Source organism: Herpailurus yagouaroundi, unplaced genomic scaffold (assembly GCF_014898765.1).
Source record: "Herpailurus yagouaroundi ecotype Mexico unplaced genomic scaffold, PumYag 141, whole genome shotgun sequence".
NCBI lineage: Eukaryota > Metazoa > Chordata > Mammalia > Carnivora > Felidae > Herpailurus > Herpailurus yagouaroundi.
In genome coordinates, this window is record NW_024412396.1 from 73,563,642 (window position 1) to 73,591,124 (window position 27,483).

At 46.1% G+C, this 27,483-nt stretch overlaps 1 protein-coding gene, 1 long non-coding RNA gene, 1 other non-coding gene and 1 pseudogene across 11 annotated transcripts in view; 3 read left to right on the forward strand and 1 right to left on the reverse strand.

The window, feature by feature from the left end:
• MOK (MOK protein kinase) overlaps window positions 1-13,411 on the reverse strand; it is a 71,950-nt gene extending 58,539 nt beyond the window's left edge. For 5 of the 8 annotated variants that reach the window (XM_040478273.1, XM_040478272.1, XM_040478270.1 and 2 more), the window contains exon 1: window positions 13,171-13,411. In XM_040478273.1, the coding sequence (XP_040334207.1) occupies window positions 13,171-13,364 (194 nt within the window). In that variant the 5' untranslated portion in view covers window positions 13,365-13,411. The remainder of the gene's footprint in view (window positions 1-13,170) is intronic. The other 3 variants (XM_040478277.1, XM_040478276.1, XM_040478278.1) reach the window with 2 other exon arrangements.
• A 99-nt stretch (window positions 13,412-13,510) lies between these two features.
• Window positions 13,511-21,585, forward strand: LOC121032313 (uncharacterized). 2 transcript variants are annotated; one of them, XR_005791224.1, is made up of 3 exons: window positions 13,511-13,703; window positions 20,509-20,741; window positions 21,142-21,585. It is a non-coding gene; the product is annotated as an uncharacterized LOC121032313 (long non-coding RNA). The 2 variants fall into 2 exon arrangements; XR_005791225.1 differs by having other exon boundaries at window positions 13,513-13,703; window positions 20,577-20,741.
• Window positions 14,622-15,438, forward strand: LOC121032310 (60S ribosomal protein L26-like; annotated as a pseudogene).
• A 2,362-nt stretch (window positions 21,586-23,947) lies between the features above and the next one.
• TRNAI-AAU (transfer RNA isoleucine (anticodon AAU)) lies at window positions 23,948-24,021 on the forward strand. Its single transcript has one exon. It is a non-coding gene; the product is annotated as a tRNA-Ile (tRNA).
• The last annotated feature ends 3,462 nt before the right edge of the window (window positions 24,022-27,483 follow it).

A 27,483-nucleotide genomic window follows, 5' to 3' on the forward strand; every position in this document is an offset into this window, starting at 1 on the left:
AAATAAATAAATAAATAAATAAATAAATAAATAAATAAATAAATAAAAGGATACATGCACCCCTATGCTTACAGCAGCATGACTTACCATAGCCGAGATATGGAAGCGGCCCAAGTGTCCACGGATTGATGAATTTAGGATAAAGAAGAGGTGATATATACATGTAACAGAATATTATTCAGCCATAAGACAGAATGAAGTGTTGTCATTTGCAACAATGTGGATGCAGCTAGAGAATATAACGCTAAGTGAAATAAGTCAGTCAGAGATAGATAAATACCACATGATTTCACTCATATGTGGAATTTAAGAAACAAATGAACAAAAGGAAAAGAGAGAAAGACAAACCAAGAAACAGACCCTTCTCTATAGAGAACAAATTGATGGTTATCAGAGGGGAGGTGGGTGCCGGGGAATGGGTAAAACGGAATGGGGATTAAGGAGTGCATCTGTGATGAGCACAGGTGATGTATGGAAGTGTTGAATCACCATGTTGTACACCTGAAACTAATATTACACTTAACTAACCGGACTTAAAAACTTAAAGGAAAAAAAAGAGAAAGGTCTGCTTGTAAGGCCGGCCCTTGGCTGCCATCTGGGAACCTGGATTTCGGGAGGGTTCCCGCATTCTCTAAACGATGAGTGGCTCACTGTGCCTCAACTGTTCATGAACTTGGGTTTCTGGGAGTCTGGAATTTTGTTATGTGCTGGGAAGAGGATGCCTACATTATCAGCTCCCAGTAAAAACCCTAGGTCTCTAATGAGCTTCCTTGATAGAAAATGTTTCACATCTGTTGTCACGACGTGCTGCTGGAGGATTAAGCGAGTTCTGTGTGACTCCACCAGGAGAGGACTCTTGGAAGCTTGTGCCTTGTTTCCTCTAGACTTTGCCACATGCCCCTCTTTCCTTTGTCAATCTTGCTCTATAGCCTCCCGTGGCAGTAAATCACAGCCATGAGTAAAACTAGATCCTGAGTCCCGTGAGTCCTCCTAGCAAATCACAGAACCTAAGGGTGGTCTTGGGAACCCCCTGCCCCAAAGCCATTTATGCCACACTTCGGCCTAAATGAGTTAAACATCCCTGGTAGTATGACTAAATCATTGTGGATGTCAACCAAGACTTATTAGCACCAGCCATGCACTGCAGACACAAAGATCGATAAGACACAATCCCTCACCTTGTGGACTTACAGTATGCCCCATGTCCCTAATTTTGAGGCCTTTTCTTTTATAAAAGAGAGGGAGAGAGGAAGAGCCACCCCCACATTTAGATAATATTAAAGGTCATATTAGTAAGTACATGTGCATAATATTGACTACGTAGTACTTTAGATTCTGATCTTCCAGGACCCACCTGGAGGGCCTCAAACCAAATGTCTTTCCCTCCCTCTGTATGCACCCTGTCCTCTCTTCCAAAACAACTCATGTTCCACTTTGCACCTTCTCCCAGGAAAGGCATAGACTCCCTAAAGGCAAGGTCCACAATCTATTCTCTTTGTGCCCTACACATACTCAACAAATGAACAGAGACAATGCCTGTTCATATGCCTCTTAATCTATAATTTCTAGAGTCCCCTGGACACACACTGCAGGGGGAACTTCACTGACCAGCGAATCACAAAATTACTACTATTGGCTAACTGGCAACCAATCCTTTTCTATCCACCTCCATCTTTAAATGCCAGGTATCTGCAATCACGCTGAGAGAGACCCGATGTCCCTTAGGTTACCTCCTTTCCCAAGTCAGACCATCCGTATACATGCACCAGCGAGAGTAAAAAGATAAGGATAAGGTGGCCGGAAGGCTCCTTCAACTACCTTCTAAAAGTTTCACAGTCCTCAAATAAGCTGTCTTTTACAATATGTTTCTCCCAATTACATGCCAAGGAATGATGCGTAAGGTAAATTCAGCCTTACCCACAACCAGGTCCCAGAAAACGTAAAAAACAAGCAAAACCAAGCTAGGTGATCATAGCTAATGTTGGTCGTAGCACTGACCATATGGCAAGCACCGCTTTTAAAAAATAAACTTTTAACTTCAGAGTAATTTTAGATTTATGGAAAAATTATAAAGATGATAAAGAGAATTCCCATATTCTTCATGTCCGGTTTCCCTATAATTAACATCTTACATTTGGCACAATTAATAAACCCATATTGATACATTATGATTAACTAAAGGTCATGCTTTATTCAGATTTCCTTAGCTTTTACCCCATATCCTCTTTCTGTCCAGGATCCCATCTAGGACAGCACTTTACATCAGTTGTATCTCCTTAGACCCCTGGTGGCTGTGACAGTTCCTCAGGCTTTTCTTGTCTTGTGACATCGACAGTTTTGAAGAGTACTGGTCCGGTATTTTGTAACATGACCTTCTGCTGGAATTTGTTGTTTTCTTCTGATTACACTTGGGTTATGGGTTTGGGGAAGAACATCGAAGTGCTGTGGTGCCATTTGAGCACATCAATCTAGGGCCCATGCTATCAACATGGCTTGTCACTGGTGATGTTGACCCGGATCACCAGGCCGGGGTAGTGTCTGTCAGTTACTCCACGGCAAAGTGACTTTCTCCCCACCCCCTCTGTACTGTACTCTTCGGGAAAAGTCACCATGAGATCCTACACTTTGAGTGAGAAATAATGCTCCCCTCCTTGAGGGTGGAGCGCCCACATAAGTCATTTGGAATTCTTCCACATGGAAGCTTGTCTACTGTCATTTACTTAGGTAATACTTGATATCAGTATGGACCCAAAAACACTTATTTTATACTTTGGGAGAATCCAAAACTATTTATTGTGTTGCTCAAGATGCTCCAGCTTTGACCACCGGGTGCCCATTCAGCTGGTTCCTGGGTCCCTTTGACACGCCCCCATCAACAAAGGATCTGTTTGTTTTTGAGTATTTTCTTACTTTCTGGTACTACGGAATCTTGCGTGTTCCCTGTCTCAGTCCTAGGACTAGCCATTTCTCCAAGAAGCCTTGATGCCTTTTACAGAATGGTATTTATTCATATTTATTAAACACCAAATCTGAGCACAAGGTGCCAGATACCATTTTACACTAAATCATCTCAACAATCCCACGCAATAGGGTACCCCATTAGCCCTATCTTACAAATGAGGTCAAGCAGCCTGCCCAAAGTCACATCAGTAAGCGGTAGGGCAGGGCTTTCAACCCGGGGAGTCTGACTCCAGAAGCCCTTTCCTGACCACACTGCCCCTGCTGTCTCCCATGAGCAGAACACTATCACAAGGTGCCGACGAAGTCACTCCGATGCACTTATAAGAGCACTGACCTTGGCAAGAGATCATTTTCAGAATAACTGACTTGGCTAACAAGGTCCATGAGAAAGGCAGAGTCTGGGAGCCCCGGTGCCAAGGATATAGGGACACCATCTTGGTGTGAGGGGCAGCGAAAGCACGAACTCCAGCTGTGAGTGCCATAACCCTCATGACCACCGAGTACCGTCTGGTAACTTTCAAATTTCCGATACAGTCAGTCCATCAGGCAATCTGGTCACTCAGTATTCCCTGGTGTCACCTACACTGAGCGGTAGCTTCGTGCCTTTTACAACGTTAGATGCTTGTTTTACAAAGTGGGAATAACTAGGGTTTTTTTTCCTTTTTTTTTTTTCTGTTTTAAGTTTGAGAGAGAAAGCATTGCGTGCACAAGCAGGGGAGGGGCAGAGAGAGAAGGAATCCCAGGCAGGCTGCGTGTTCCACGCTGAGCCCAACTCAGGGCTTGAGCTCATGACCTTGAACTCATGACCTGAGCTGAAATCAAGAGCTGGCCGCTCAACCGACTGAGCCACCCAGGTGCCCCAACAACTAGCTCTTAAAACCTGTTCAAGCACATCCACCAGAATGGCTAAAATTAAAAAGGCTGGAAGTGCCAAGTGCCACATGAAGAGTGGACTCAACAGATCTCTCATATGCGGATAATGGGGATGAAAAATGGTATAGCCATCTCTCTCCCTCTGTCTCTCTTCCCCGCTCGTGCTCGCTCGCTCTCTCTCTCTCTCAGAAAGAAAGAAAGAAAAAGCAAGCAAGCAAGCATTTGTGGGGCACCTGAGCGGCTCAGTTGGTTGAGTGTCGGACTCTTGGTTTCAGCTCAGGTCATAGATCGCGGTTTCATGGGTTTGAGCCCCACATTGGGCTCTGCGCACCGACCACGCAGAGACTGCTCAGGATTCTCCCTCTCTCTGCCCCTTGTCCGCTCATGCTCTGTCTCTCTCAGAAATAAATAAACTTAAAAAAAAAATGCATCTGTGTATTTACCAGCCCTCCAGAAGGGGAGGGACTTTCACACAGAAGTTCAATGAACTGACAAAGAAGGAAGATATAGAGGTGAACCTAGCCACGTTTTAACACGTTTACGTCAAAAACTTAAAATGTAAAGGCAAACTGTGATCTGAGAAAATACGTGCAACAAATATGAGAATAGCTAATATATTTAATTGTAAAGACAAGTTACAAAAAAATACTAGTATCTTTCAAAGAAAATGGGCAAAAGAGCATAAGATGATTCACTTAAAAGATAAAAGCGGCTCGGGGTGCCTGGGTGGCTCAGTGGGTTAAGAGTGCAACTTCGGCTCAGGTCATGATCTCGCGGTTCCTGAGTTTGACCCCAGAGTCGGGCCCTGTGCTGACAGCTCAGAGACTGGAGCCTGCTTCAGATTCTGTGTCTCCCTCTCTCTCTCTGCCCCTCCCCTTCTCTCTCTCTCAAAAATAAACATACATTTAAAAAAATTTTTTTAATTTAAAAAAAAAAAAAGGATAAAAGTAGCCAGTAGGGAAAACTATTGACACTTAGAGGAAAACAAAAAGAGCTGCCTTTTTTTTTTTTTTTTTGAAAGAGAGCGAGCGAGCGAGCAAGCAGGGGAGGGGCAGAGGGAGAGAGAAAGAGAATCTCAAGCAGGCTCCATGCGCAGTGCAGAGCCCGACGCAGGGCTCGACCTCACACCCTGGGATCATGACCCGAGCCGAAATCAAGAGTCGGACGTCCAACCGACTGAACTCCCCAGGAGCCCACCCCCGCTTTTTAAATAAGAGACTTGGGGCGCCTGGGTGGCGCAGTCGGTTAAGCGTCCGACTTCAGCCAGGTCACGATCTCGCGGTCCGTGAGTTCGAGCCCCGCGTCGGGCTCTGGGCTGATGGCTCGGAGCCTGGAGCCTGTTTCCGATTCTGTGTCTCCCTCTCTCTCCGCCCCTCCCCCGTTCATGCTCTGTCTCTCTCTGTCCCAAAAATAAATAAAAAAGTTCAAAAAAAATTTTTTTTAAATAAGAGACTGTTCCATCTGTCAAACTGGCAGAGGTCCGCAACATGTGTATTCCACATTGGGGACAAGGCTGTGGTGGGGCAGTGGCCATGTGACGGCACAACTAACGGGGAAGGGAATGCGAACAGCAAGACCACCGAGAACATCTGCTACCTTGCCCAGAGACGACGGGCTTCCTGGGGAAAGGGTGTGTGGCAGACTCTCACTTTCTGAGGAATCATTCCGTATGTGTGACTATCCTGCAGTAAACACAAATTACTTGTTTAAGTAGGAAAAAGATATTAGAAAGAAAAGAGCCCATATCCTTTGGCTCAGCAATTCCACTTCCAGATTCTACCCCAAGGTACCAACAGAGACACAAAATTAATAGACAGAGATGTTCTTCACGGTGCCACACCAGTAAGAATGCTAAAAACTTAAATATCTAATATCAAGGAATGATCTAATAATACTTTCAGCCACAAGCTGAAATGATGCTTTTGGGTTGCCTGGGTGGCTCAGTTAGCTAAGCCTTTGACTCTGGCTCAGGTGATGATCTCTCAGCTCATGAGTTCGAGCCCCGCGTCTGGCTCTGTGCTGACCCCTCAGAGCCTGGAGCCTGCTTCCGATTCTGTCTCCCTCTCTCTCTCTGCCCCTCCCCGGCTCATGCGCGCGCGCTCTCTCTCTCTCTCTCAAAAATAAACATTTAAAAAAATGATGCTTTCAAATAACATTTCATGATATAGGGAAATGTTCAGGCATAATGTAATGTTAAGTGAAAAAAGGATGGTAACCATCATGCAAATACACATACATGCGAGAAAAAGAATGGATATAAATATGTCAAATATTTTAAAGCACCTGTGTCTGGGTGGGATCAGTGATGACTTTAATTCTCCTCATTATTCTTTTCTATATTTTCCAATGTTCACAGTGAATATATATTTCTTTAAGTGTGTACGGGCATGGGCATTCTCAAGAACTTTCAGTAATCAGGGAACTCGGCTAACCGCCAAAAGAAACACGAGCTCAAAATGAACTGTCTTGAGACTACAATAGCAGTCTAAAGGGAGACAGACGGGAAGCTTCCGGGAGGGAAGAAAACCAGTTACTTTAAAGTCAGGCTGTGGCCTGAGGTATTCGATTTGAGAAGGGAAGGGAAGTTTTACACGATAAACTCCAGTCTGTATTTCATCACAGACAGGTTAAATAGACTTACTTAAAACAAAACAGAACAGAACAAAACCAGTCAACTGTTTGCTTGAAAGTGGCTTCAGTACAAACTCGGAACGTGTGCCAACATCCCAAGCCGGCTCCAGCCCATCACGATGAGCAGGTGATAAGCAGAATCCAGGCTCCGGAGATGGCCATGGGGGATAAAAGGTCACTTATTTCCCCCACGACACCTTCAATAGAAAGGCTGGGTGTAAATCAAGAATGAAACGCAGAGGAGAGAAAAAAGAGAAACACCTTTATGGAAAAAAAAAAAAGAAAACCTAGGAAACGTATCTTTCTATTCTCTCCAGCAGGATCTGGCATATTTTCACAGGCCTTTAATTTAGATGAGGGACATTAAGAATACACAAAGCCCAACACCGGGCTGTGCTAGGAAAAAAAAAAAAAAAAAAAATCCTGCCCCACATTAAGGGGAATAGACAAAATAAACAGTCACCAAAAAACCCCCAAAACCACCCAGCCTCAAGGACAAAGAGGAATTACCTACCTGATATAGCTGCCTGAAAGGGCAGAAAGAGGAAGGTAGATGAGGCTGTTGGCATTAATTAAGATTCTATTCATTTTTATTAAACCAAGTCTTGTTTGTTTAAGTGGAATTTAAGCCTATTTAACGCATGAAAGTGGAGGTCAAATTCACTTTTTGTGAAAAGAGACACTCATCATGCTCAAATCCAAACATTTGTATTTTAAGCACTGCTTCTAAAGATCTTAATCAAGGCAGGTGATAGGCATCAGCTATGGGGCGTCGCCAGTGGAGGGATGAAAAGCATTGGGGAAGGTTAATTACGGAGCACAACTCTCAACTAGAGTTGGAAGCAAGGGGATTCAGCTTCTAATTTCCACTCTCTTTGAGAGATTAAGTAACTCAAACCAAATTACTAAAACAAGGTCAGGAATCAAGGAAGAGGGCTGTACCCAATTAATTACTTGGTGTAGTAAAGAAAACTGTGACCTGAATTACCGAACATCATGAAAACACCAAAGGACATAAAATTATTCATAAACCCATAAAATTTTTTCACTCAAATTGCAGCCTTTAACCCACTAAGTCGACTGCTAGGAATGTATGCCACTGGTAAACATGAAGAATTACAAAAAAAACAAAACAAAACAAACAATGTTCAAACATCGTCATTGAAGAATCATCCTAGAAAGCTACACTGAAACATATTTACTACAATCCCATATAGTGTGAGGCATCTGTTTGAGACACACACATATTCACACATACATATACAGATACATACATCTATGTATGTATACCTATGTATCTGTATATGTACACTAACACACACACACAATATGCAAAGATTTATGGAAGTGCATCTGGGGAAATGTTAACCAGGACTGACTCTGTCAAGCAGAGGAGGGTCCCAAGACTAACTTTAAACCTTTCACTGTTTTGGTGTATCACAAAGCCAGTATTGCTTTTACTTAATTTTGTTTTAAAGAGAAAAAATAAAAAGTTGCTAGTTGATGCATCTATTTTAACGTTTATTTATTTTTGAGACAGAGAATGAACGGGGGAGGGTCACAGAGAGAGGGAGACACAGAATCTGAAATAGGCTCCAGGCTCCGAGCTGTCAGCACAGAGCCCGACGCGGGGCTCGAACCCACGGACCATGAGATCATGACCTGAGCCGAAAGTCGGACGCCTAACCGACCGAGCCACCCAGGCGCCCCTAGTTGATGCATCTATTTATTTTATTTTTTTTTTTAATTTTTTTTCAACGTTTATTTATTTTGGGGACAGAGAGAGACAGAGCATGAACGGGCGAGGGGGCAGAGAGAGAGGGAGACACAGAATCGGAAACAGGCTCCAGGCTCTGAGCCATCAGCCCAGAGCCTGACGCGGGGCTCGAACTCCCGGACCGCGAGATCGTGACCTGGCTGAAGTCGGACGCTTAACCGACTGCGCCACCCGGGCGCCCCGATGCATCTATTTATAAAAACAGAAGGTGAGAGGCGCACTGGGAAGGGAGAGTGACACAAGAGTATTTGAGGTTTCCTGCGACTTTGGTTCTGTAAAAATACATTTATGAGGGACACGAAGCTGAAGCGTCTGCAATAACAACAGATAATTTAAAAAATTCTTTGTGAAATAATAGGAAAATGGTGACTGCCTTCAGAACACATAGGGTTTTTTCTCCTTTTATAGGCATGTCTTGAATAATCCATTGAAACGTTCAGACAGTAAAAAAAATGGGCACTTGCACTAGGTTAGACAACAGTAAATTCCTTCCAAGCAAGGACCTGTCATTCTTTTCCCTTCTACACCCCTGCTTTCATCCACCGGGAGAGCAAATAAGAACTCACTTATAATTATCACCTACCAGACACTACGCTGTGAGCTTTACACAGCCGATCTCATTTAATCTTTGAAATGACCCTATAAAATAGGTATTCTTAGGCTACACAGGCACAAGCAGGTTTATACTAACCAGGATAGACGGAGTGTGGAGGAGCGCCTGGTTGGCTCAGTGGGTGGAGTGCCCGACTCTTGATCTCTGGGTCGTGAACTCAAGCCCCACGAGGGGTGTAGAGATTACTTAAAATGAAAGTCTTCTACATCAATCAATCTATCCATCTAAGTGTGGAGGATTTTATTTTCCAAAGGTGGGAGCTTCTAGATAGCGCAGGCCACAAGCTCGTCTTAGTACGTACCTATGCCACTCCTCCATCAAGAGGTGCGATCTGCGTTCTCTACGCTCAACTCTGGGGGGATGCGGAGGGGACGCTATGACATTCCCGAGGCTAGGTCAGAGAAGGTCATGCTGCTCCCACCTCGCACCCTTGGGACGCTGATCCTCAGAACCCAAGTGCCACCCCGCGAGGAAGGTCAAGGCACGTGGAGGCAGTAGCGTTCCAGCTGACAGGCCACGGGAAGGTCCCAGGGGACAGCCAGCGTCAGCCGCCAGACACGAGAGTGGCAAACTTCGGAGAGGACTCCAGCCCCAGCCACAATCCAGCTGCGACTGCAGGAGAGGATCCAAGTGAGGCCTGCCTAGCTGAGCCCAGGCCACCCACAGGACCACGAGAGATGAGTTTGTTGGTATCGCCAGCCACCAAGTTGGGGTGATTTGTCAGGAAGCAATCAATAACCAGAATAATGAAGAAAGGTCAGTAACCTGCGGGAGACCGCCATGTCTGCCTGGCTCTAAAGCCCATGCTCATAACAACTTTCCTGTGTTACTCCCTGCTCCCTACAACTGCACATGATGCAAAACAATAAGAAGGCCACCTTCCCAGAATGCTCAATAATACATCCCTAAACACGTGGGCCTTGCCTAGAAAACAAGGTAGAAAATACACGTAGAAAACCATAAAATGAAGACCAACATGATGACCTAGCGTTCCTGGCCCCACTCTGACCCCAGGCTAGGAGTCCAATTTCACCATTACTCACTTTTCCTATCCATGCTACTTCCATGACTCTGTCTCTGTGACTTCCTGTTCTGGAATCTTTTTTCTCCGTCGTTACATATTTGTCAAGCATTGAATTGATCAGGATGTACACCCACGTGACAATAGGTTTCACCAGTACTCAGACTGGATTTTAAAGTAGAAGAATAAAGGGGCGCCTGGGTGGCGCAGTCGGTTAAGCGTCCGACTTCAGCCAGGTCACGATCTCGCGATCTCGCGGGATCTCGTGATCTCGCGGTCCGTGAGTTCGAGCCCCGCGTCGGGCTCTGGGCTGATGGCTCAGAGCCTGGAGCCTGTTTCCGATTCTGTGTCTCCCTCTCTCTCTGCCCCTCCCCCATTCATGCTCTGTCTCTCTCTGTCCCAAAAAATAAATAAACGTTGAAAAAAAAAAAAAATTTAAAGTAGAAGAATAAAGATGTAACACTAAACCAATTAATTGAACACTACCAACATGGCCATTTAAAAGAACATATCAAATAATACCCACTAAAAAAAAAAAAAGACAAAAAACAAAAAACAAACACCCAAAGGTTTAAAGGACATTTAAAAAATGCAAGTATTTACATACATAAAATGTTTATATGAGGGGCACCTGCGTGGCTCAGTCAGTTAAGCATCCAACTCCTGATTTCAGCCCAGGTCATGATCTCACAGTTTGTGAGTTCAAGTCCTGTGTCGGGCTCTGCACTGACGGTGCAAAGCTTGCTTGGGATTCTCTCCTTCCTTCTCTTTCTCTGCCGGTGCTCGCTCTCTCTCTCTCAAAAATAAATAAACTTTAAAAAATAAATAAATAAAATGTTTTATGTATAATATGTGTTATTTATTGTTAGAGTATACAATATATAATGCCAGCATTAACGTTAAAAAGGGGGGACAGGGGCACCTGGCTGGCTCAGTCAGTAGGGCCTGTGACTCAGGGTTGTAAGTTCTCAGGGTTGTAAGTTCAAGCCCCACGTTGGGTATAGAGATTACTTAAAAATAAAATCTTGGGGGGCGCCTGGGTGGCGCAGTCGGTTAAGCGTCCGACTTCAGCCAGGTCACGATCTCGCGGTCCGTGAGTTCGAGCCCCGCGTCGGGCTCTGGGCTGATGGCTCAGAGCCTGGAGCCTGTTTCCGATTCTGTGTCTCCCTCTCTCTCTGCCCCTCCCCCGTTCATGCTCTGTCTCTCTCTGTCCCAAAAATAAATAAACATTAAAAAAAAAATTTTTTTTAAATAAAAAATAAAATAAAATAAAATCTTGGAGCACCTGGGTGTCTCAGTTGGTTAAGTGTCTGACCCCGGCTCAGGTCATGATCTCACAGTTTGCTTCGTGAGTTTGAGCCCCGCATCAGGCTCTCTGCTGTCAGCACAGAGCCCGCTTTGGATCATCTGTCCCCCTTTCCCACTTGTGTGCGTGCTCTCTCTCTCTCTCTCAAAATAAATAACTTTGAAAAAAATAAATTCTTGTTAAAAATAAGTAAAAGGGGGGGATGGACACATTTACATATGCTGATACAGATTACATTACATATACAGATACACATTTATATAAACAGACATAGACTTAAGTGAAACTGTAAGAGTGGTAACCTCTAGCACCGGGGCAGGAAAGGTCTAAGAGGCAAAAGTGAATAAATGGAATGATCAAATGATCAAACCTAACTTCAACAAAACTGGAGACACACTGACAGAGACACAACCTCACCTCTGACGTATTTTTGACCAAAATATTTAAGCTAAAGCTAATCATGAGGAAACAATCAGATAAATCCAAACTGAAGGACATTCTGCAAAATCCATGGCCTGAATTCTTAAAAAAATGTCATGAAACACACAGAAGGCAGAACAGTGTGCCAGTTTAAAGGAGGCCAAAGAGATATGACAACAAAATGCGATTTGTGCTTTTTGATTAGATGCCAGAAAAAAAATAAAAACACCTATAATGGATGCTATTGGGATAACTGGGAAAATTTGAAATATAGGCTGCATATTGGATAAGAGTACCATATATATCAAGATGTTGTTTGTACTGTGATTATGTAAAATGTCACTGTTCTTAGTAGATACCCACTGAATTATTAGTGGTGAAAAGTACTGATGTGCACTAACTCAAAACGCTCAGCAAAATAAACACTGTACATAATTTAGAGTGTGCAAGGAAGCAGGCACACAAAAGGCAAAATGGTGCATTTAGGTGAAAGATTTATAAACAGTCAATGAATTCTTCTTGCAACTTTCATACAGATTCAAAATTCTGACAGTAAATAGTTGGGAAGGAAAAAAGGAAAAAAATATGTGTATATGAGTCCACACTATAAGTAAAAATGTAAATAAAGCCTTTTGTAGGCCTTGTGTTCTAACTACAGCTTTGGGTGCATTAATGAAAAAGAAAAACCTGTAAACAATAGCCCCAAACAAAATAAGAATGTCTTGTAAAGTATGAATGGGGTAAATTATTTTAAATATCTTTGTTTCACAATTTATGCCATAATCAATTACCAATGGACACTTAGAGTACAATGCAAATTTCACATTGCAAGTATACGTAATTAAATCTTTTCACGGCAAAGGAGGTCCGAATTTTTCCATACCTCTAGCAGAAATACAGATCTGTACAGTAATGTAAAAAAAAACAAAAACAAAAACAAAAAAACCCATCCAAGTTGGTTGCAGTTCAGTTACTCATAATCCACAAATCCAAGCATAGGTAAAATTTTTACCGTCACATTTTCTAGGACGACCACTTCATTTCCCAACTTCCCAGTAACACTTTCACCAAAAGGTTGTTTCAAAATCCCTACAAAAATAGTTCCAGTAAAAACACTACTGTTTGACCCAAAAAAATAAAATAGCCCATCTTTCCTCTCATTTTCCCCTAAACCGATGTCATTAAAGGGCAGAAAGCCGCACAGTAACCGCTCACTACCTTACTGCCGAATGTTCAAGAATCCCAGTTTCAGTCCAGCGTGCAACAACAACAAAACCTTCAAAACTTGTTACATAACCTCCACACCAAAATATGCCTGGGAGGGCTGGGGCGGGGGCGGGGGGGGGGGTGTCGCTCTGAGACCCCACCGCCCCCAAGCCCGCCTCGAACCCCCGGGGGCGCCGGCTTCTGACAGCCCAGGGAGCTTCGGGGTCCCCACACGCTGCGCCTTCCCGGCCTGCCGAGTGGACCCACCACCCTGGTGACCAGACCCTGCCCCTTCGTGCCCTCCCAACCCCCCGACCCCCGCCGTTCGCCCTCGCGCCCCGCCCCTCCCCGGCCCCGCTCACTCTTCATCCTGGATGCGGAAGTCGACGACAAGCCCTTGCCGACACTGGGCGGAGAAGAAAGGGGCAGAAAGGGAGGCCCCCTGGCTTCCACTCCTCTGAGGCAGGGTCCTGAACCGGGCCCTCCGCGCTGGCTCCTCGACAGAAAGCGTTAGGATCCGGCCGCCATGTTGTATCGCTGTCACCCTAGCAACCATCAGGCCCCGGATGCCCCGAGGCCGCCTCCCGCGCGTGCGCAAAACACCACGTCCGCATCTGTCGGTCCAAAGTGTACGCGTGCGCAGTGCGGCCTGCCTCCTTAGTCTGGTTGCTAAGCAACCTCCCTCGCCGCTTTTGGTAAGCAATTCTCCGCCTCTGAGTGTAGGCGACCTTCCGGGATCGCTATTCCCAGCCTGCCTGAGAATTTAGCCATGTGATACCTATTGCTGGAACTGGGCTGGGGACGCGCTAAATAACTGTCAGTTGATACCTGTTCCTTGCCGTCTCATCCTGCGCTTGATCATCTCCTATCTAGTCTGGAACACAGAGGTTCATTTGTAAGTTGTTCTTTTTAATTCAGCAAGCGTTTATTTTATTTTTTTTTCAACGTTTATTTACTTTTGGGACAGAGAGAGACAGAGCATGAACGGGGGAGGGGCAGAGAGAGAGGGAGACACAGAATCGGAAACAGGCTCCAGGCTCTGAGCCGTCAGCCCAGAGCCCGACGCGGGGCTCGACGCGGGGCTCGAACTCACGGACCGCGAGATCGTGACCTGGCTGAAGTCGGACGCTCAACCGACTGCGCCACCCAGGCGCCCCATAATTCAGCAAGCGTTTATTGAGCCCAGGGTACTGTTGCAGGCTTTGGGACTGTAAAGGAGGGCAGTGTGGACAGGGTCCCTGACTTCCTGACACTTACATTGCAGTGTAAAGTTGAAGGAATGAATATGTGAATAAACTCTGTGCAAATAGGGTGACTTGATAACCAAAAGGTGACTAGCCCTCCAGAAACTCACAGTGCGCTAAAAATAACAACTGTATGTACCGGTGTAGCGCTTTATGAAGCTCATTGTCATGTATTTGCTTTTTTCATCCCCACAACTACTCCCTTAGGTCAGGTATTCCTATTTTTTCCAATTACTTTTTGAAATTAAAGAAGTAAAACGTGTCCTTTGGGGGGGGGGGAATCAAAATACAGAAATATATCAAGTAAAATTTGAAATAATCCCTTCGAAGCATTTACATCCTTGTCACTCCCCATCCTCCCCAGAATTAACCACTGGCAACAGTTGAGTGGCATCTTTTGGGAATTTCTGTGCATGAATTTGGACAGACTTTCCCCACAATTGAAAATCATGGGTATCCTTCTATAATTTGCTTTTATTTCCCCCACTTAATAAACCGTAGTCATCTTTTAATATTAGGACATGGAGAGCTTCCCTGTGCTTTTTTAACTGATGCATAATATTCCACAGTATGGATATACTCTCATTTTTTAACCATTTCCCTATTTATGTTTCTTATTTTTACTATTACGAACAATACTTCAGAAAATACCCTTGTGTGTATCTTTGAGCACACATATGCCTGTTGGAGTTGATAGGTCATAAGGCATCGATAATTTAATTGTGGACTGATGTGAAATAATTCTCCAAAAATACTGTGCCAACACAAAAAGATCTATACCTGAATTCCCTCCCCCGCCACACACACTTGCGTGGACACAGGATGTCTACAAAGATTAAGAAGCCATTCATCTCTTCCCCTTTGCTACCATCGCTGGAACCGCAGCAGGCGAGCTTTGGCCTGCCGACTGCAACCAAAATGAAGTTCAATCCGTTTGTGACTTCTGACCGGAGCAAGAACCATACCCGGCATTTCAGTGCACCTTCCCACATTCGCAGGCAATTTATGTCTTCCCCTCTTTCCAAAGAGCTGAGACAGAAGTACTACGTTGGATCCATGCCCATCTGGAAGGATGATGAAGTACAGGTTGGGTGAGGACATGACAAAGGTCGGCAAATTGGCAAAGTCGTCCAGGCTTACAGGAAGAAATTCACGTCATCTACACTGAACGAGTACAGCGAGAGAAGGCAAATGGCACAACTGTCCACGTGGGCATCCACCCAGCGAGGTGGTCATCACTAGACTGAAACTGGACAAAGCCCAAAAATACCCTTGAATGCAAAGCCACGTCTCGCCAAGTTGGAAAGGAAAGGGGCAAATATAAGGAAGAAACAATCAAAAAGACACAGGAACAAAGTAATCTTATGTATGACATTTAATAAAAACTGTTATGGGGGCGCCTGGGTGGCTCAGTCGGTTAAGCCTCCGACTTTGGCTGAGGTCATGATCTCACAGTTTGTGCGTTCAAGCCCTGCATTGGGCTCTGTGCTGACAGCTCAGAGCCTGGAGCCTGCTTCGGATTCTGCGTCCCCCTCTTTCTCTGCCCCTCCCCAACTTGTGCTCTCTCTCTGTCTCTCAAGAATAAATAAACGTTAAAAAAAAAAAAAACACAAACTGTTACAATGAAAAAAAAAAAAAAGAAGCCACTCAGGAAAAGATCAAAACATAACAGCGTGCAATTTTTAACTTCTTTATGGTTCCCAATCCTTTTCTGCTGTCCTCCCCTGAGGACATAATCTCTTCTCCATTGGCTGGCAGCTTTCTCCTCTCTAAGCCACTGCACATGAGCCCCGAATGCTTCCACTGTTGGCCTAGGCCACTTTCACCTGCCCCCCTGCCCTCTGGATCCCACCTCAGCAGGGGGCAAACCCCCTGCCCGGGTGCACTCTACCCTCAATATTCCCTTCCTCCCTGCCCCGCAAGACACCTCAGTTTCCTGCACACCCCTCCTCCTTTTTCTACCCACCTTACCTTTTGCCGGTTCCAGCTTCCTTCCAGCCCTAGTCTGACCAAGTCTCTACAGGTGCCTGTCTGTCATTTATAAGATAAATCCACATTTCTCACCCCATACACAATCTCCCCCCACCTGAAATCTTCAGGCCCACACCTTTGCCCATCCTATCTTCCTTTCACGTCTTTGGGCCTGCATTCATTTTGGTTTAGAAAGTTATTTCTTCTTCCTCAAATAACGTCTTAAATATACTTGACATATATTTAATTAACAAAATTATAATTTACATTAATATTATTATTAGTCCCATCTTTCAAACACTGCTGCAGTGATCAACCCTGTAAATACATAATTTCCTATATGTCCATGTGTACCCAGAGGAGAAATTCCTAAAGTGGAGCTTTGGAGTCAAGGGCATCTACTCTGAAACCTTTAACATCTTTTTAAAAAGCTGAGTCAAGTTCACAAGACATAGAATGAACCGCTTTAAAGTGCGACATTTAGTACATTCACGGTGTTGTGCAACCATCACCTCTATCTAGTTCGGAAATAGCCTCATCACCCCAGAAGGAAGCCCTGCTCCCATTAAGCAGCCACATGATGCTAAGTGAAAGAAGCCACACACTAAAAGCCACGTGTGTATTGTATGATTCCATTTATCGGAAATGTCCAGAATAGGCAAATCCCGTAGAGACAGAAAGTAGATTAGTGGTTGCCCAAGGGCTGGGGGAGGGAGAGGAGAAGGACTGCTCATGGAGACAGGGTTTCTTTCTGTGGTGATGACAATGTTCTGGAATTCGATTGTGGTGATGGTTGCACAACTTTGTAATAATTACTGAATTGTACATATTAAATGGTTAAGAATGACGGGGCGCCTGGGTGGCGCAGTCGGTTAAGCGTCCGACTTCAGTCAGGTCACGATCTCGCGGTCCGGTCCGTGAGTTCGAGCCCCACGTCAGGCTCTGGGCTGATGGCTCAGAGCCTGGAGCCTGTTTCCCATTCTGTGTCTCCCTCTCTCTCTGCCCCTCCCCCGTTCATGCTCTGTCTCTCTCTGTCCCAAAAGAAATAAATAAACGTTGAAAAAAAATTAAAAAAAAAATTAAAAAAGAATGATAGGTGGGGGCACCTGGGTGCTTCAGTCAGTTGAGCATCGGACTCTTGATCTCAGGTCAGCTCGTGATCTCACGGTTTGTGGGGCTGAGCCTCACCTTGGGCTCTGTGCTGATGTCGAGGGGATTCGCGATTCTGCTTGGGATTCTCTGTGTCTGCCCCTCCCCTGCTCATGCTCTCTCTGTCTCTCTCAAATAAATACACTTTAAAAAAAGAATGATATGTGAATTTTATCTCAAAATAAATTGAAAAAACCACAAAGGGTGCTTATTGCCGGTGCTGCTGTTAATGGCGCTATCTTTGTTAGCTCTGAAAACCCACATCTAATCCCTGTAGACCACTGGGATTTGATCTCTCCCTGTCTCCTTGTGGCCTTTCCCTTTATCTTGGGACTTTTGTCACATTTATCTTTCTGTCTCTTTCATACGCTTTTTTTTTCTTTTTAATGTTTTTTTCAGAGAGAGAACGTGCAAGCAGGGGAGGGGCAAAGAGAGGGAGGCACAGAATCCGAAGCGGGCTCCAGGCTTTGAGCTGTCAGCACAGAACCCGACGAAGGGCTTGAACCCACAGCCTGGGAGATCGTGACCTGAGCCAAAGGCAGACACTTAACCAGCTGAGCCACCCAGGCGCCCCTCTTTTCGTATGCTTTTTCTGCCCCTTAGGGTCTAAGCTCCTTGGGCCGCCCACCTTTTATCTTCCCTGCAGGCAAAGGATGTTACTGGATATTCACTGAGTTCCTGTTAAATAGATGAACAGGTGAATGCATTTTGGCAGGTGAGCCCCAGCCCTATTGTTTCTGATTGTCACGGCTGCGGGATCTTCTGCTCATTTTCATCATGGACAAGTGGCTCCGGGTAGTGACACTGCAAAGACCAGTGTGCTTACCCAGGCACGCAGGAGCGGCTGGACTTCAACCCTCACCAGCTGGTCCAGCCCACCACCCTGGCATGCAGCCTGCACCTGGTGTGTGAACGCCCGGGAGAGGAGGGCAAGGGCCTCCAAAATGAAAGATCAAAGGATACAAATGGGGTACCTTAGCAGGAAGTTTACAGAAGGGGGACTTGTGAAAGGTTTTGCCTAGAGCAGTGGTTCTTAAGCTTTGGCGGCACCCAAAATCACCTGCCTTCAGGTGATTGTGATTTGTTGAACCCAGGTTGCCACGCCCCACTCCCAAAATTTCTCGCCTGTAATTCTGGGGTGGGGCTCAATAATTTGCATCTCTAACAGGATCCCAGGTGATGCTGCTGTTGCACCAGTGACCATAGTTTCAGAACCACTGGCCTAGATAATTCCTCGCTCTTTCTTTAATTCTAAACAGACTAGGAAACGCTACTTCGAAAAAAGCAATTGCTGTGGACCCATGTCTCCCTATTGAAACATTCTCAAACACCATGCCTGGGCGTCAGTCTTCTTGGTTTATGTCTGTGTGGCCTGGTCACCTGCTTCCCTGGACCACTCATGCCCTAAATGACAATTGACTGCTAAGAAACAATGGGTCACGAGCCCTTCACCTGTCCAGCACACAGAGACAGCAGCCAGGCTCTACGACATACTCAAAGGATGCTTGCAAAATGGAACCACCCTGTACCTTAGAGCTCCACCTTGGAAACTGCTCGAACACTACCTAATGACAGCCACTGGAGCTTTTTGGTTCATTCTAAAACTGTTCCTTGCACAGTTCAGCCCGTATCCTAGCATTAGCTTTTCCCTATTTTCCAATGTCAAGAGATTCAGCCATGAGGCTGTGTTTAAAAGTTATGTGTCCTGGGGCGCCTGGGGGGCTCAGTCGGTTAAGCGTCCGACTATGGCTCAGGTCATGATCTCCCGGTTTGTGGGTTTGAGCCTCACATCAGGCTCTGTGCTGACAGCTCAGAGCCTGGAGCCTGCTTCGGATTCTGTGTCTCCCTCTCTCTGCTACCCCCCCCCACCCGGTGTGTGTGTGTGTCTCTCTCTCTCTCTCTCTCTTTCTTTCTCTCTCAAAAATAAACATTAAAAATTTAAAAAAATTTTAATAAAAGATATGTGTTCTTCTGCTGAGCATCTTAATAAGTGTTCCAACCAGGAAATAGGCAGAAGTTAGAAAAATTAGAGATGACGGAAATTTCAAATGTGTTAACACCGGAAAGGTGGGCAGATGCAAATCCACCTGAAGATATTAGAAATTAGATTCATTTTAGAAAATAATAAATCTATCTCAGAGGAAATGAAGCTAACAGGGATATGAAATAAAGAGCACAAGAATATTGGCCACTCAAATTAGCATGAAGAATGGTAACTAACCAAGCACCATAAATAAGGTCACGGTGTAATGTGTGATGTGAACACAAAAATAGATAAACTTCCGACTCAGAGAGTCTATGCACATCTCTGAGAAGAAGGCATTTGGAACAACAGATATCTTCTAAAGCTTAAGAAGAGGTTTCCTAAGAGGAGAACGGAAAGAATTAAAATTCAGCCCTTAAAGTCATAGAGAGGAAAATCACACCAGGGAGCCCCAGTCCAATCACTGGACCACCATTTTCTCATTTCTGTAGCATGGGGTCAAACTCCAAAGGGCAATTGTGCAGATGAAGTCAGATGTCTGTGACACTATACAATACTACTTGATTTTTGCCCACATGCTCAGTAAGTGTTGACTAATCAAAAGGCATCATCCACTGTCACCTACCGTTACTCCTTTTCTGACAAGGGCGAGCCTGATTTTCAATGATTGTTGAACATCCAGGACAAACTTTAACCGTTGATGGGGAGGAATTAAACAGGTAGCCTGATAAGGTTGTAGAAACCCAGGTGGCCTGTTGGTGGAGACCCAGAGAGGCCTTTGCCAAAGTCACCCACTCGCCAGTGGCCATCCTGGGCTCAGACCCAAATCTGTAACTTCCAACTCCCTGTGCTTCTACAGCTCCCTTGCATCTAAAAGAGACCTTTTTTAAAGCTTTGCAATTAATGTACATGCTTTAAGAAAGGACATTTTTATTTACTTTTTTTTTTCAACGTTTATTTATTTTTGGGACAGAGAGAGGCAGAGCATGAACGGGGGAGGGGCAGAGAGAGAGGGAGATACAGAATCGGAAACAGGCTCCAGGCTCTGAGCCATCAGCCCAGAGCCCGACGCGGGGCTCGAACTCCTGGACCGCGAGATCGTGACCTGGCTGAAGTCGGACGCTTAACCGACTGAGCCACCCAGGCACCCCTAAGAAAGGACATTTTTAAAAAGTCTCTGGAACCAACTAATTTGTTGTAGCAAATTAGAAGCAACATCTGAAAAATCCTTATGTTTGTCTATTTTTCCTTTGTGTTGTCTAACAGTTTTGACATAGTACATATTGTACAATGAAGCATTTTATTCCTGCCTCCCCACCCCGCCCCTGCTTGCTTTCTTTCTTTTTTTCCAGAATTGATTGGCAAGAATTCAGCTTCAACATTCAAAGTGTTTTGCTCTGTCCTTGTCTGTGTGCTCCAGGGCTCCAAGTCAAAATAAAAAATATAAGAAGAAGGTTGGAAGACAGTTCAAGGAAATTGTTCAGGAAATAGACAATAGACCTAGGCCTGGACCAAAGAAAAGAGAAGAAAGTTAGAGATTCAACCCCGAAGTTTTGACCTCTGAAGAATGATGTTCCAGAAAAAGGTAAGAGGAGATTATCAAATCTCCCTTGGAAACATTCTTCCTCTGAAATGTTGCCAAGAATGGAAGGGCATGGGGCACCTGGGTGGCTCAGTCGGTTGGGCAGCCGACTTCAGCTCAGGTCATGACCTCACAGTCTGTGAGTTCAAGCCCTGTGTCTGGCTCTGTGCTGACAGCTCGGAGCCTGGAGCCTGCTTCGGATTCTGTGTCTCCCCCTCTCTCTCTGCCCCTCCCCCACTCGTGCTCTGTCTCTCTCTCTCTCTCTCTCTCTCTCTCTCAAATAATAAACATTAAAAAAAAGAATGGAAGGGCATGGTTCTGAATCAAAAGGTCTAACAGAATTAACTTAACACACAATGAATTTAACATTAATTCAACAAACTGACCACCTGCCTTGCACCAGGCACTCTTCCGGGAACTTGAGATCCACGAATGTGGTGATGGAGGCCACGATCAGAGTGTGGCTTCCACGAGCAAAAGAACACCGAAGATTGCTAACAAACCACCAGAAGCTGGGAGAGAGAGCAGAGAGAGGCACGGAACAGATTCTTCCTCAGAGCCCTTGGAAGGAACCAACACTGAGGACACCTTGGTCTTGGACTTCTGGCTTCCAGAACTTGAGAGAATAAGTTTCTCTTAAGTCACCCAGTTTGTGTTTTATTGATGCAACCCTGGGAAACGAATACAGTATGTCTTTATGTTCATACCGAAGTTTCCAATTTATAAACAGAATGACGAATTTTACCAGTGGGGTTTAAAGCAAATGGACTATTTAAAATCCAAGGTGCATGCACAAAAGCACCCCTCAGACACTGAAAAACCTGAATAATAACCCAGCATCACCTGGTGCTGGTCATGTATGAGTCTGCATTTTCCTAACTCAAAGAATGAAAACTAGGACCTGTTTGTCTTGCAGGAACTGTAAGATGGAGTCCGAATCGGCAGGAGAAATCCAGGAGTCCGCACACACCCGGGGTAGGAGGCGCGCTGGCGGCCAGGTGTTCAGCGGACGCCTAGGTCTCGGGTGCCCCCTACCGTCTGCGTTCAGTCACTGCGTCTCCCCCACCGTGGGCACGCCGGCTCCCTCTGCCCCGGGGGATTGGAGCCCGCCCACTCAGGAAACGAGCCCTCAATTCTGCCTGGCTTGTGTCAGGGCTAGACCTCTAAGGGATGATCTGTCAACTTCGACAAACCTGGATCGACCATCTACTATGTGCCAGTCACTTCTAGGTGCTGCAGGTGCAAAATACAAGTTGCTGCCCTCCTGCAGTCACGAAATTAAGAAAGCTCCGGACGCAATATGAAGCAGAAAAAAGCAGGGAATTCTGAATGCGGGTTGCGATTTTAAACAGGGGGGTCAGGGAAGCCTCGCTGAATATGTGACATTTACGCATAGACATGAGGACACGAGGGAGAGAGCCTCGGCAGTGCCTGGGGGAAGAGGGTCCAGGAAGAGGGAACAGAAGTGTAGAAGCCCCAGGGCAGGAGCGTGGCCTGGTGAGCAAGATCCAGGAAGGAGGGTGATGGGGCTGTGTCAGGGGGCACCGGGAAGGGGAGCAGGTTAGGCCGGGGTCTTTCGGATGGGTGTTATTCTGCGTGTGGGGTTGCCACGTAGGCACAGGATGGGCAGTTAAAGGTGAACTTAAGGTGTTTATGGAGATAAACAACTACATATTGTCTGGGACATACACTAGATTATTTAGGACTGCTAAATCTGGCAGCCCGAGCAGGGCTGGGCCAGGAGGGGAGGGTTTGAACAGAGAAAGTACTTGATCTGATATGTTTTAAAATGTGATTTTGCAATTAGCTCATTCATTCATCTGACTCCTATTTATTATTATTATTTAAGTATAATCTACCCCCCATGCAGGGCTCAAGCTCATGACCCCAAGATCAAGAGTCACATGCCTTCCTGACTGAGCCAGCCAGGCGCCCCTGACTCCTATTAACTACACTCCTATTATTCCAGAGAGTGTGCTAGGCGCGGGACATTCAGCGACAAGCAAAATGGACAGGGTTGCAGACACTTCACTTTGCCCAGAGGGCTCTACCTGTTTGGGCCTATGCTTGCCCATCCTTGACCTTCAGAATGCAGTCAAGTTTCCCAGTCTTCAAAAACCTGCCCCAAACTTCCACCCCTGGCACTGTTTACCTACACTCAGCACGATGCCTAAGTGTCTCCACCCATACTAACCTAGCACCTGTCTTTGCTAAACTGTGGGCTTGGTGAGGACAGGATCAGGTCTGCTTGGTTCACAGCTGATTCCCTGTGGTTAGGGCACTGCCAGGCAGGTGTTGACTAAACCTGACTCAACACCTCCTTTTAATAACATCTGTTCTGTTAAGATCAGCTAGACTGGGCTTCTGCTGTTTCCAACAAGGGACGTTGATGATAATCCGCCTTTTTTTTTTTTTTTTTGAGTAATCAGACCAGAGGGACAATGTGAAAAGCTGGGGCTCCCTTCTCCTACTCCCAGAGCACAGGAGGTCAGGGACTCAGAGACCAAAAAGCCCCCCGGGGGACAGTATCTTTTCAGACACTAACCCTTTGGAGTGGGTACTACCCGTTGCCCACCCAGCAACTGCTTCATGATTTAATCATGTGCTAGTTCACAAGAGAGGGCAAAATGAAGACATTTGCAATTGCTTTGGGGTATGATAATGATAGAATATTAAGTACAAAAAAGTAAGATAAAAGATCATATTCTTTTTTAACAAGGTCGAACTGAATGCCAAATATATATTTTTAAATAAGCCTGTGCAGTGAAAAAGGATTGTCAGGAACGATACCAACCAACGTTGCCGTTGTTTTGGGGCGGTGGGGGATTCGGTGGTTCTTTTGTTCTCTATCTGGTTTTCTGCATTCTCTAAGCTTTATTTAGCCACACTAAAGCTCTCGATACACGAAGTTTCCACGCCGGAAGGATTCTCGAGATACATAAAAAAAGCATTGAGTTGCGGTGTTTGAAAATCCTACTCCTGAGCCAAGCATCCCATGTATAATTTGCATTCCCCCGTGAAAACCTTCGATTCGTGGTAAGGAGCCACTTTATTCTCTTTAAAGAGGCTCTGTGTTTTCTTCTGGCCAATAGGGATGACAGCGGGAATGACGACAGTTGGCAGAGAGAGTTGAAGGCTCGAAGTCCGCAGGCGGCCCCGCGCAGGCGTAGAAACCTCATAGACTTGACGGAGGCGCCCAAGCGTCAGGTGGCCGGTTAGCTCAGTTGGTTAGAGCGTGGTGCTAATAACGCCAAGGTCGCGGGTTCGATCCCCGTACGGGCCACAAAAAGAAGCTTTTTCTCCGCCCCCCCTTTTTTATTTTTACTTCATTTTATTTATTGTTGTTATTATTATTTTTTGTTTGTTTAAACATGGCTTTCCAGGGCTGTGAGCGGCGAGCCGCAGAATCGTTCTGGATTCGGCCCCGAAGTTGGCGCAGGCAGCCACTGGGGAGAAAGGGGCAGGATCCCGCGCAAGTTCGTCCCTCCAAGTCCCCGCCCGCTGTGCGCACCAGCAGCTGTCCTTGGTTTGTTTGTTTGTTTGTTTGTTTGTTTATTTATTTGTTTAGGATGCTCTCAGATGCCGCTGCCAGTTGCTTCCTAATGCAGAGCTTCTGAGGACTGTCGGTGGAGTCCCCGATTTTCATGGAGTTCTTAGAATTGAAAATCCGGGTCTGGACTTAATTCATTCCACAAATGCTTTAGGGAGCGCCTTCCTACTGCAGGCCCTTCGCGATTCTAGAAGCAGAACAGTAGAAGACACAAACCCCAACCCCCATGGAGCCAATGACCAGCCAACACCTGTCATGTCTTTAGTGAGACACAGTTGTGGAAGCATCTGGAAACCTTCTCTTGCTACTTTCTTCCTTTTCAGAGAGATCTTAGGCTCCATATTTTTTCCTCTTGGTTCTGCCGTTTGCAGCCAAAAGGCAACTGGGTGAATTTCTCACTCGTGGTTCAAGTCTCAGCAAGTATTCAGGCATGTGTGGTTTAACACAAAAGCCAGTTGTTTTAGGGCTAATGCCATCTTATATCAGGGTCTAGTAGGAGCTCTAGCCATGTTTGAAAAGTATCCAATGAGAACATCTGCTAAACATTCACTCTTTTTCTCACATATGTGTTAAGCTCTGGTATAACTCAGTAACAGCTCAAGTCCGTAGACCAGAGTCATAAAGCCCTTGGCAAGTGCTCAGTGTGTAGTGAAACCACTCATTAAATGCCAGCGATGGGACCCTTGTTCTTCAAAAGAGGAAGGAGAACCCGGGGCTCTTGACACTGAGTATAGACCGTTTGGACGTCACACCTTGGATATCTGTGTTGGGTACCTTGTTAGATGCAGGGACCTGGCAGAAGAGGAGCCAGCTGAGATTGCTGTCCTCAGAGCAGCACACTGTCCCAAACAAGGCTGGAAGGGGTCCAGAATACACCTGTGTGGCATAAAAATTATTTTGAGCAGGAGGCATTTGAACTGAAAAGTCTTATCTGCCTAAAAGTAGAGCCTTCCCCCAAAATTCAGAAGGATTCATTTGTCATAAATTCCCTTCCCTGGGACCGATCAGGAAAGGTGGACTCTTGTCACAGGAGAGCAGTTGGAACCACACCCATACAGGCATTGTCACAAAGCTGTCATATCTCCCATCTACTCTGGTAAGGGTCCATTTATCTTTCTTAAAAGGCATTTATTTTTCCACGAGTGCCCTTCCCCGCTTCTCTTCTCCTATTAAGATGGCATATAGGTCCCACGTCTAACTTTCTCTATGAGTCACATTTTTATGTGAATTCCGTAGGTACATTAATAAAAATGCATGATTAAATTTTGTCTTTTCTTTTGTTAATCCGTCTTTTGTCACCTTAATTCACAGGCCCCTAACGACTGAACCTAAGAACATAGAAGAAAAATCTCCTCTCCCCCAACAGGCTCAAAAACATCATGAAATGGAGTACTCTGTTCTAAATGAAGAGGGCAGTTCTTGGCTTAGGGGTCAGAGAGGACCTTTCTGACATCTGAGGATGTGAGAATGAGAAGGTCTTATTTCAAAGTTAAAGAAAGAAGGATTAAGGAATTGAAACAAATTCCACAAATTTGATCTCCCCTCTGGCCACTCCTTAGTGAGGCTATTAATGAATTGTTAGAACACTGTTGGGAGCTTAGTGAATCCAGCGTGAGTATTGACTATGATGATGATGACCGCGTGGAGAGAAAAATGATCAGAAAGTCTACCAGAACCTTCGCGGACATCAGCCTGGCTCCCCAGGCTCCCCCCTTTTATGGGCATCAAGGCACTCATCATATTATACCGTAAACGCCAGTTTCCTCCTCCTCCTGCTGCTGCCTGGACTGTATACAGAGGGCAGGACGGTCCAAAGGCAAGCACGTGACTTACCCAGCAGATGCTTAATAACTGTTGACCAATGGCCCTACTGTCCTCTCTGGGGAGGGGAGCTGAGAAACACACATACACGAGCAGCTACAAGACTGGATGGGAAGGATGCACAGAGCCAGTAGAGTGAAGAGGAGGGGGAATGGAAAGGTTGGGCTGAAGAAGAGGGAGTGGTAGAGCTATGATGGATGGGACTGAAGTGTGGGGGTGGGGAGGTCCTTCCTTCCTTCCTTCCTTCCTTCCTTCTTTCCTTCCTTCCTTCCTTCCTTCCTTCCTTCCTTCCTTCCTTCGGTCACATGCATCCATGCATCATTCATTCCCTGATCTGAGCTGGCGCTTGTGCTGAGCACTGTGTAATACATCATCTTGGCCCTTAAGGTGCATCCAGTATGGGTGGATGTATCGACCTGGGAACAATTTAGGGCGCACATTTGTTAAAAATGCGCACCTCAGGGGCGCCTGGCTGGCTCCGGTGGTGGTGGAGCTGCGACTCTTGATCTTAGGGCGGTGAGGTCAAGCCCCAGGTTGGGTGTGGAGCCTATTTAAAAAAATAAAATACGGGCGCCTGAGTGGCTCAGTCGTTATCCGCTCAGGTCACGATCTCACGATTCAGGAGATTGAGACCTGCCTCTGGTTCTTCACGCTGACAGCCCAGAGCCTGCTTGGGATCCTCTCTCCCCCTCTCTCTGCCCCTCCCCCGCCCGCGCCCTCTTTCTATCTCAAAATAAATAAACATTTAAAAATAAATAAAATAAAACTCATTATTTTAAAAAAGGGGAGCACACTTTGGATCCCCTGCTGGATCTATATTAAGCAGAACGTGGGACTAATGCACTCTAGTGCACATGACGTCGAGAACTTTTGGATAGTGTGAACTTTTGGACAGGCTAAGGGGCTCTGGAACTCCGGAGACCTCCGCCTGGGAGGCCCTGGATAGCTCCTGGAGGAGCGACACCTGAAAATTAAATACATCAGTGACAAGGGAGAGGAAAATAAGGCCCATTCTGTCCTTGGCGAAGCGGCGACGGGGCGGAGCCAACACAGGCCCCGCCCACCGCCCGGCTCGACCAGTTGCGGTCGCCTTCCAAGGTGTCTTGGCCTGCGGGGCACTCGTAGTCCCCGCTCTTCCCAGGTGACGCACGTTTGAGCCGCCGTCGCTCGGCGACGCGGGTTCGAGTCCCGGTCTCGGCGGCCATGGCGGATGCGGAGCCGGAGGCCGAGGACGGCAGCGAGGATGGGGGCGGCGGCGGGGGCGGCCAGGCTCCCCCCGGCCCCGGCGGCAGCGCCTCGCGCGTGGCCCCGCTGGACCCCGAGCAGCTGCGGCGGGTCCTGGAGCAGGTGACGAAGGCGCAGCCGCCGGCCGAT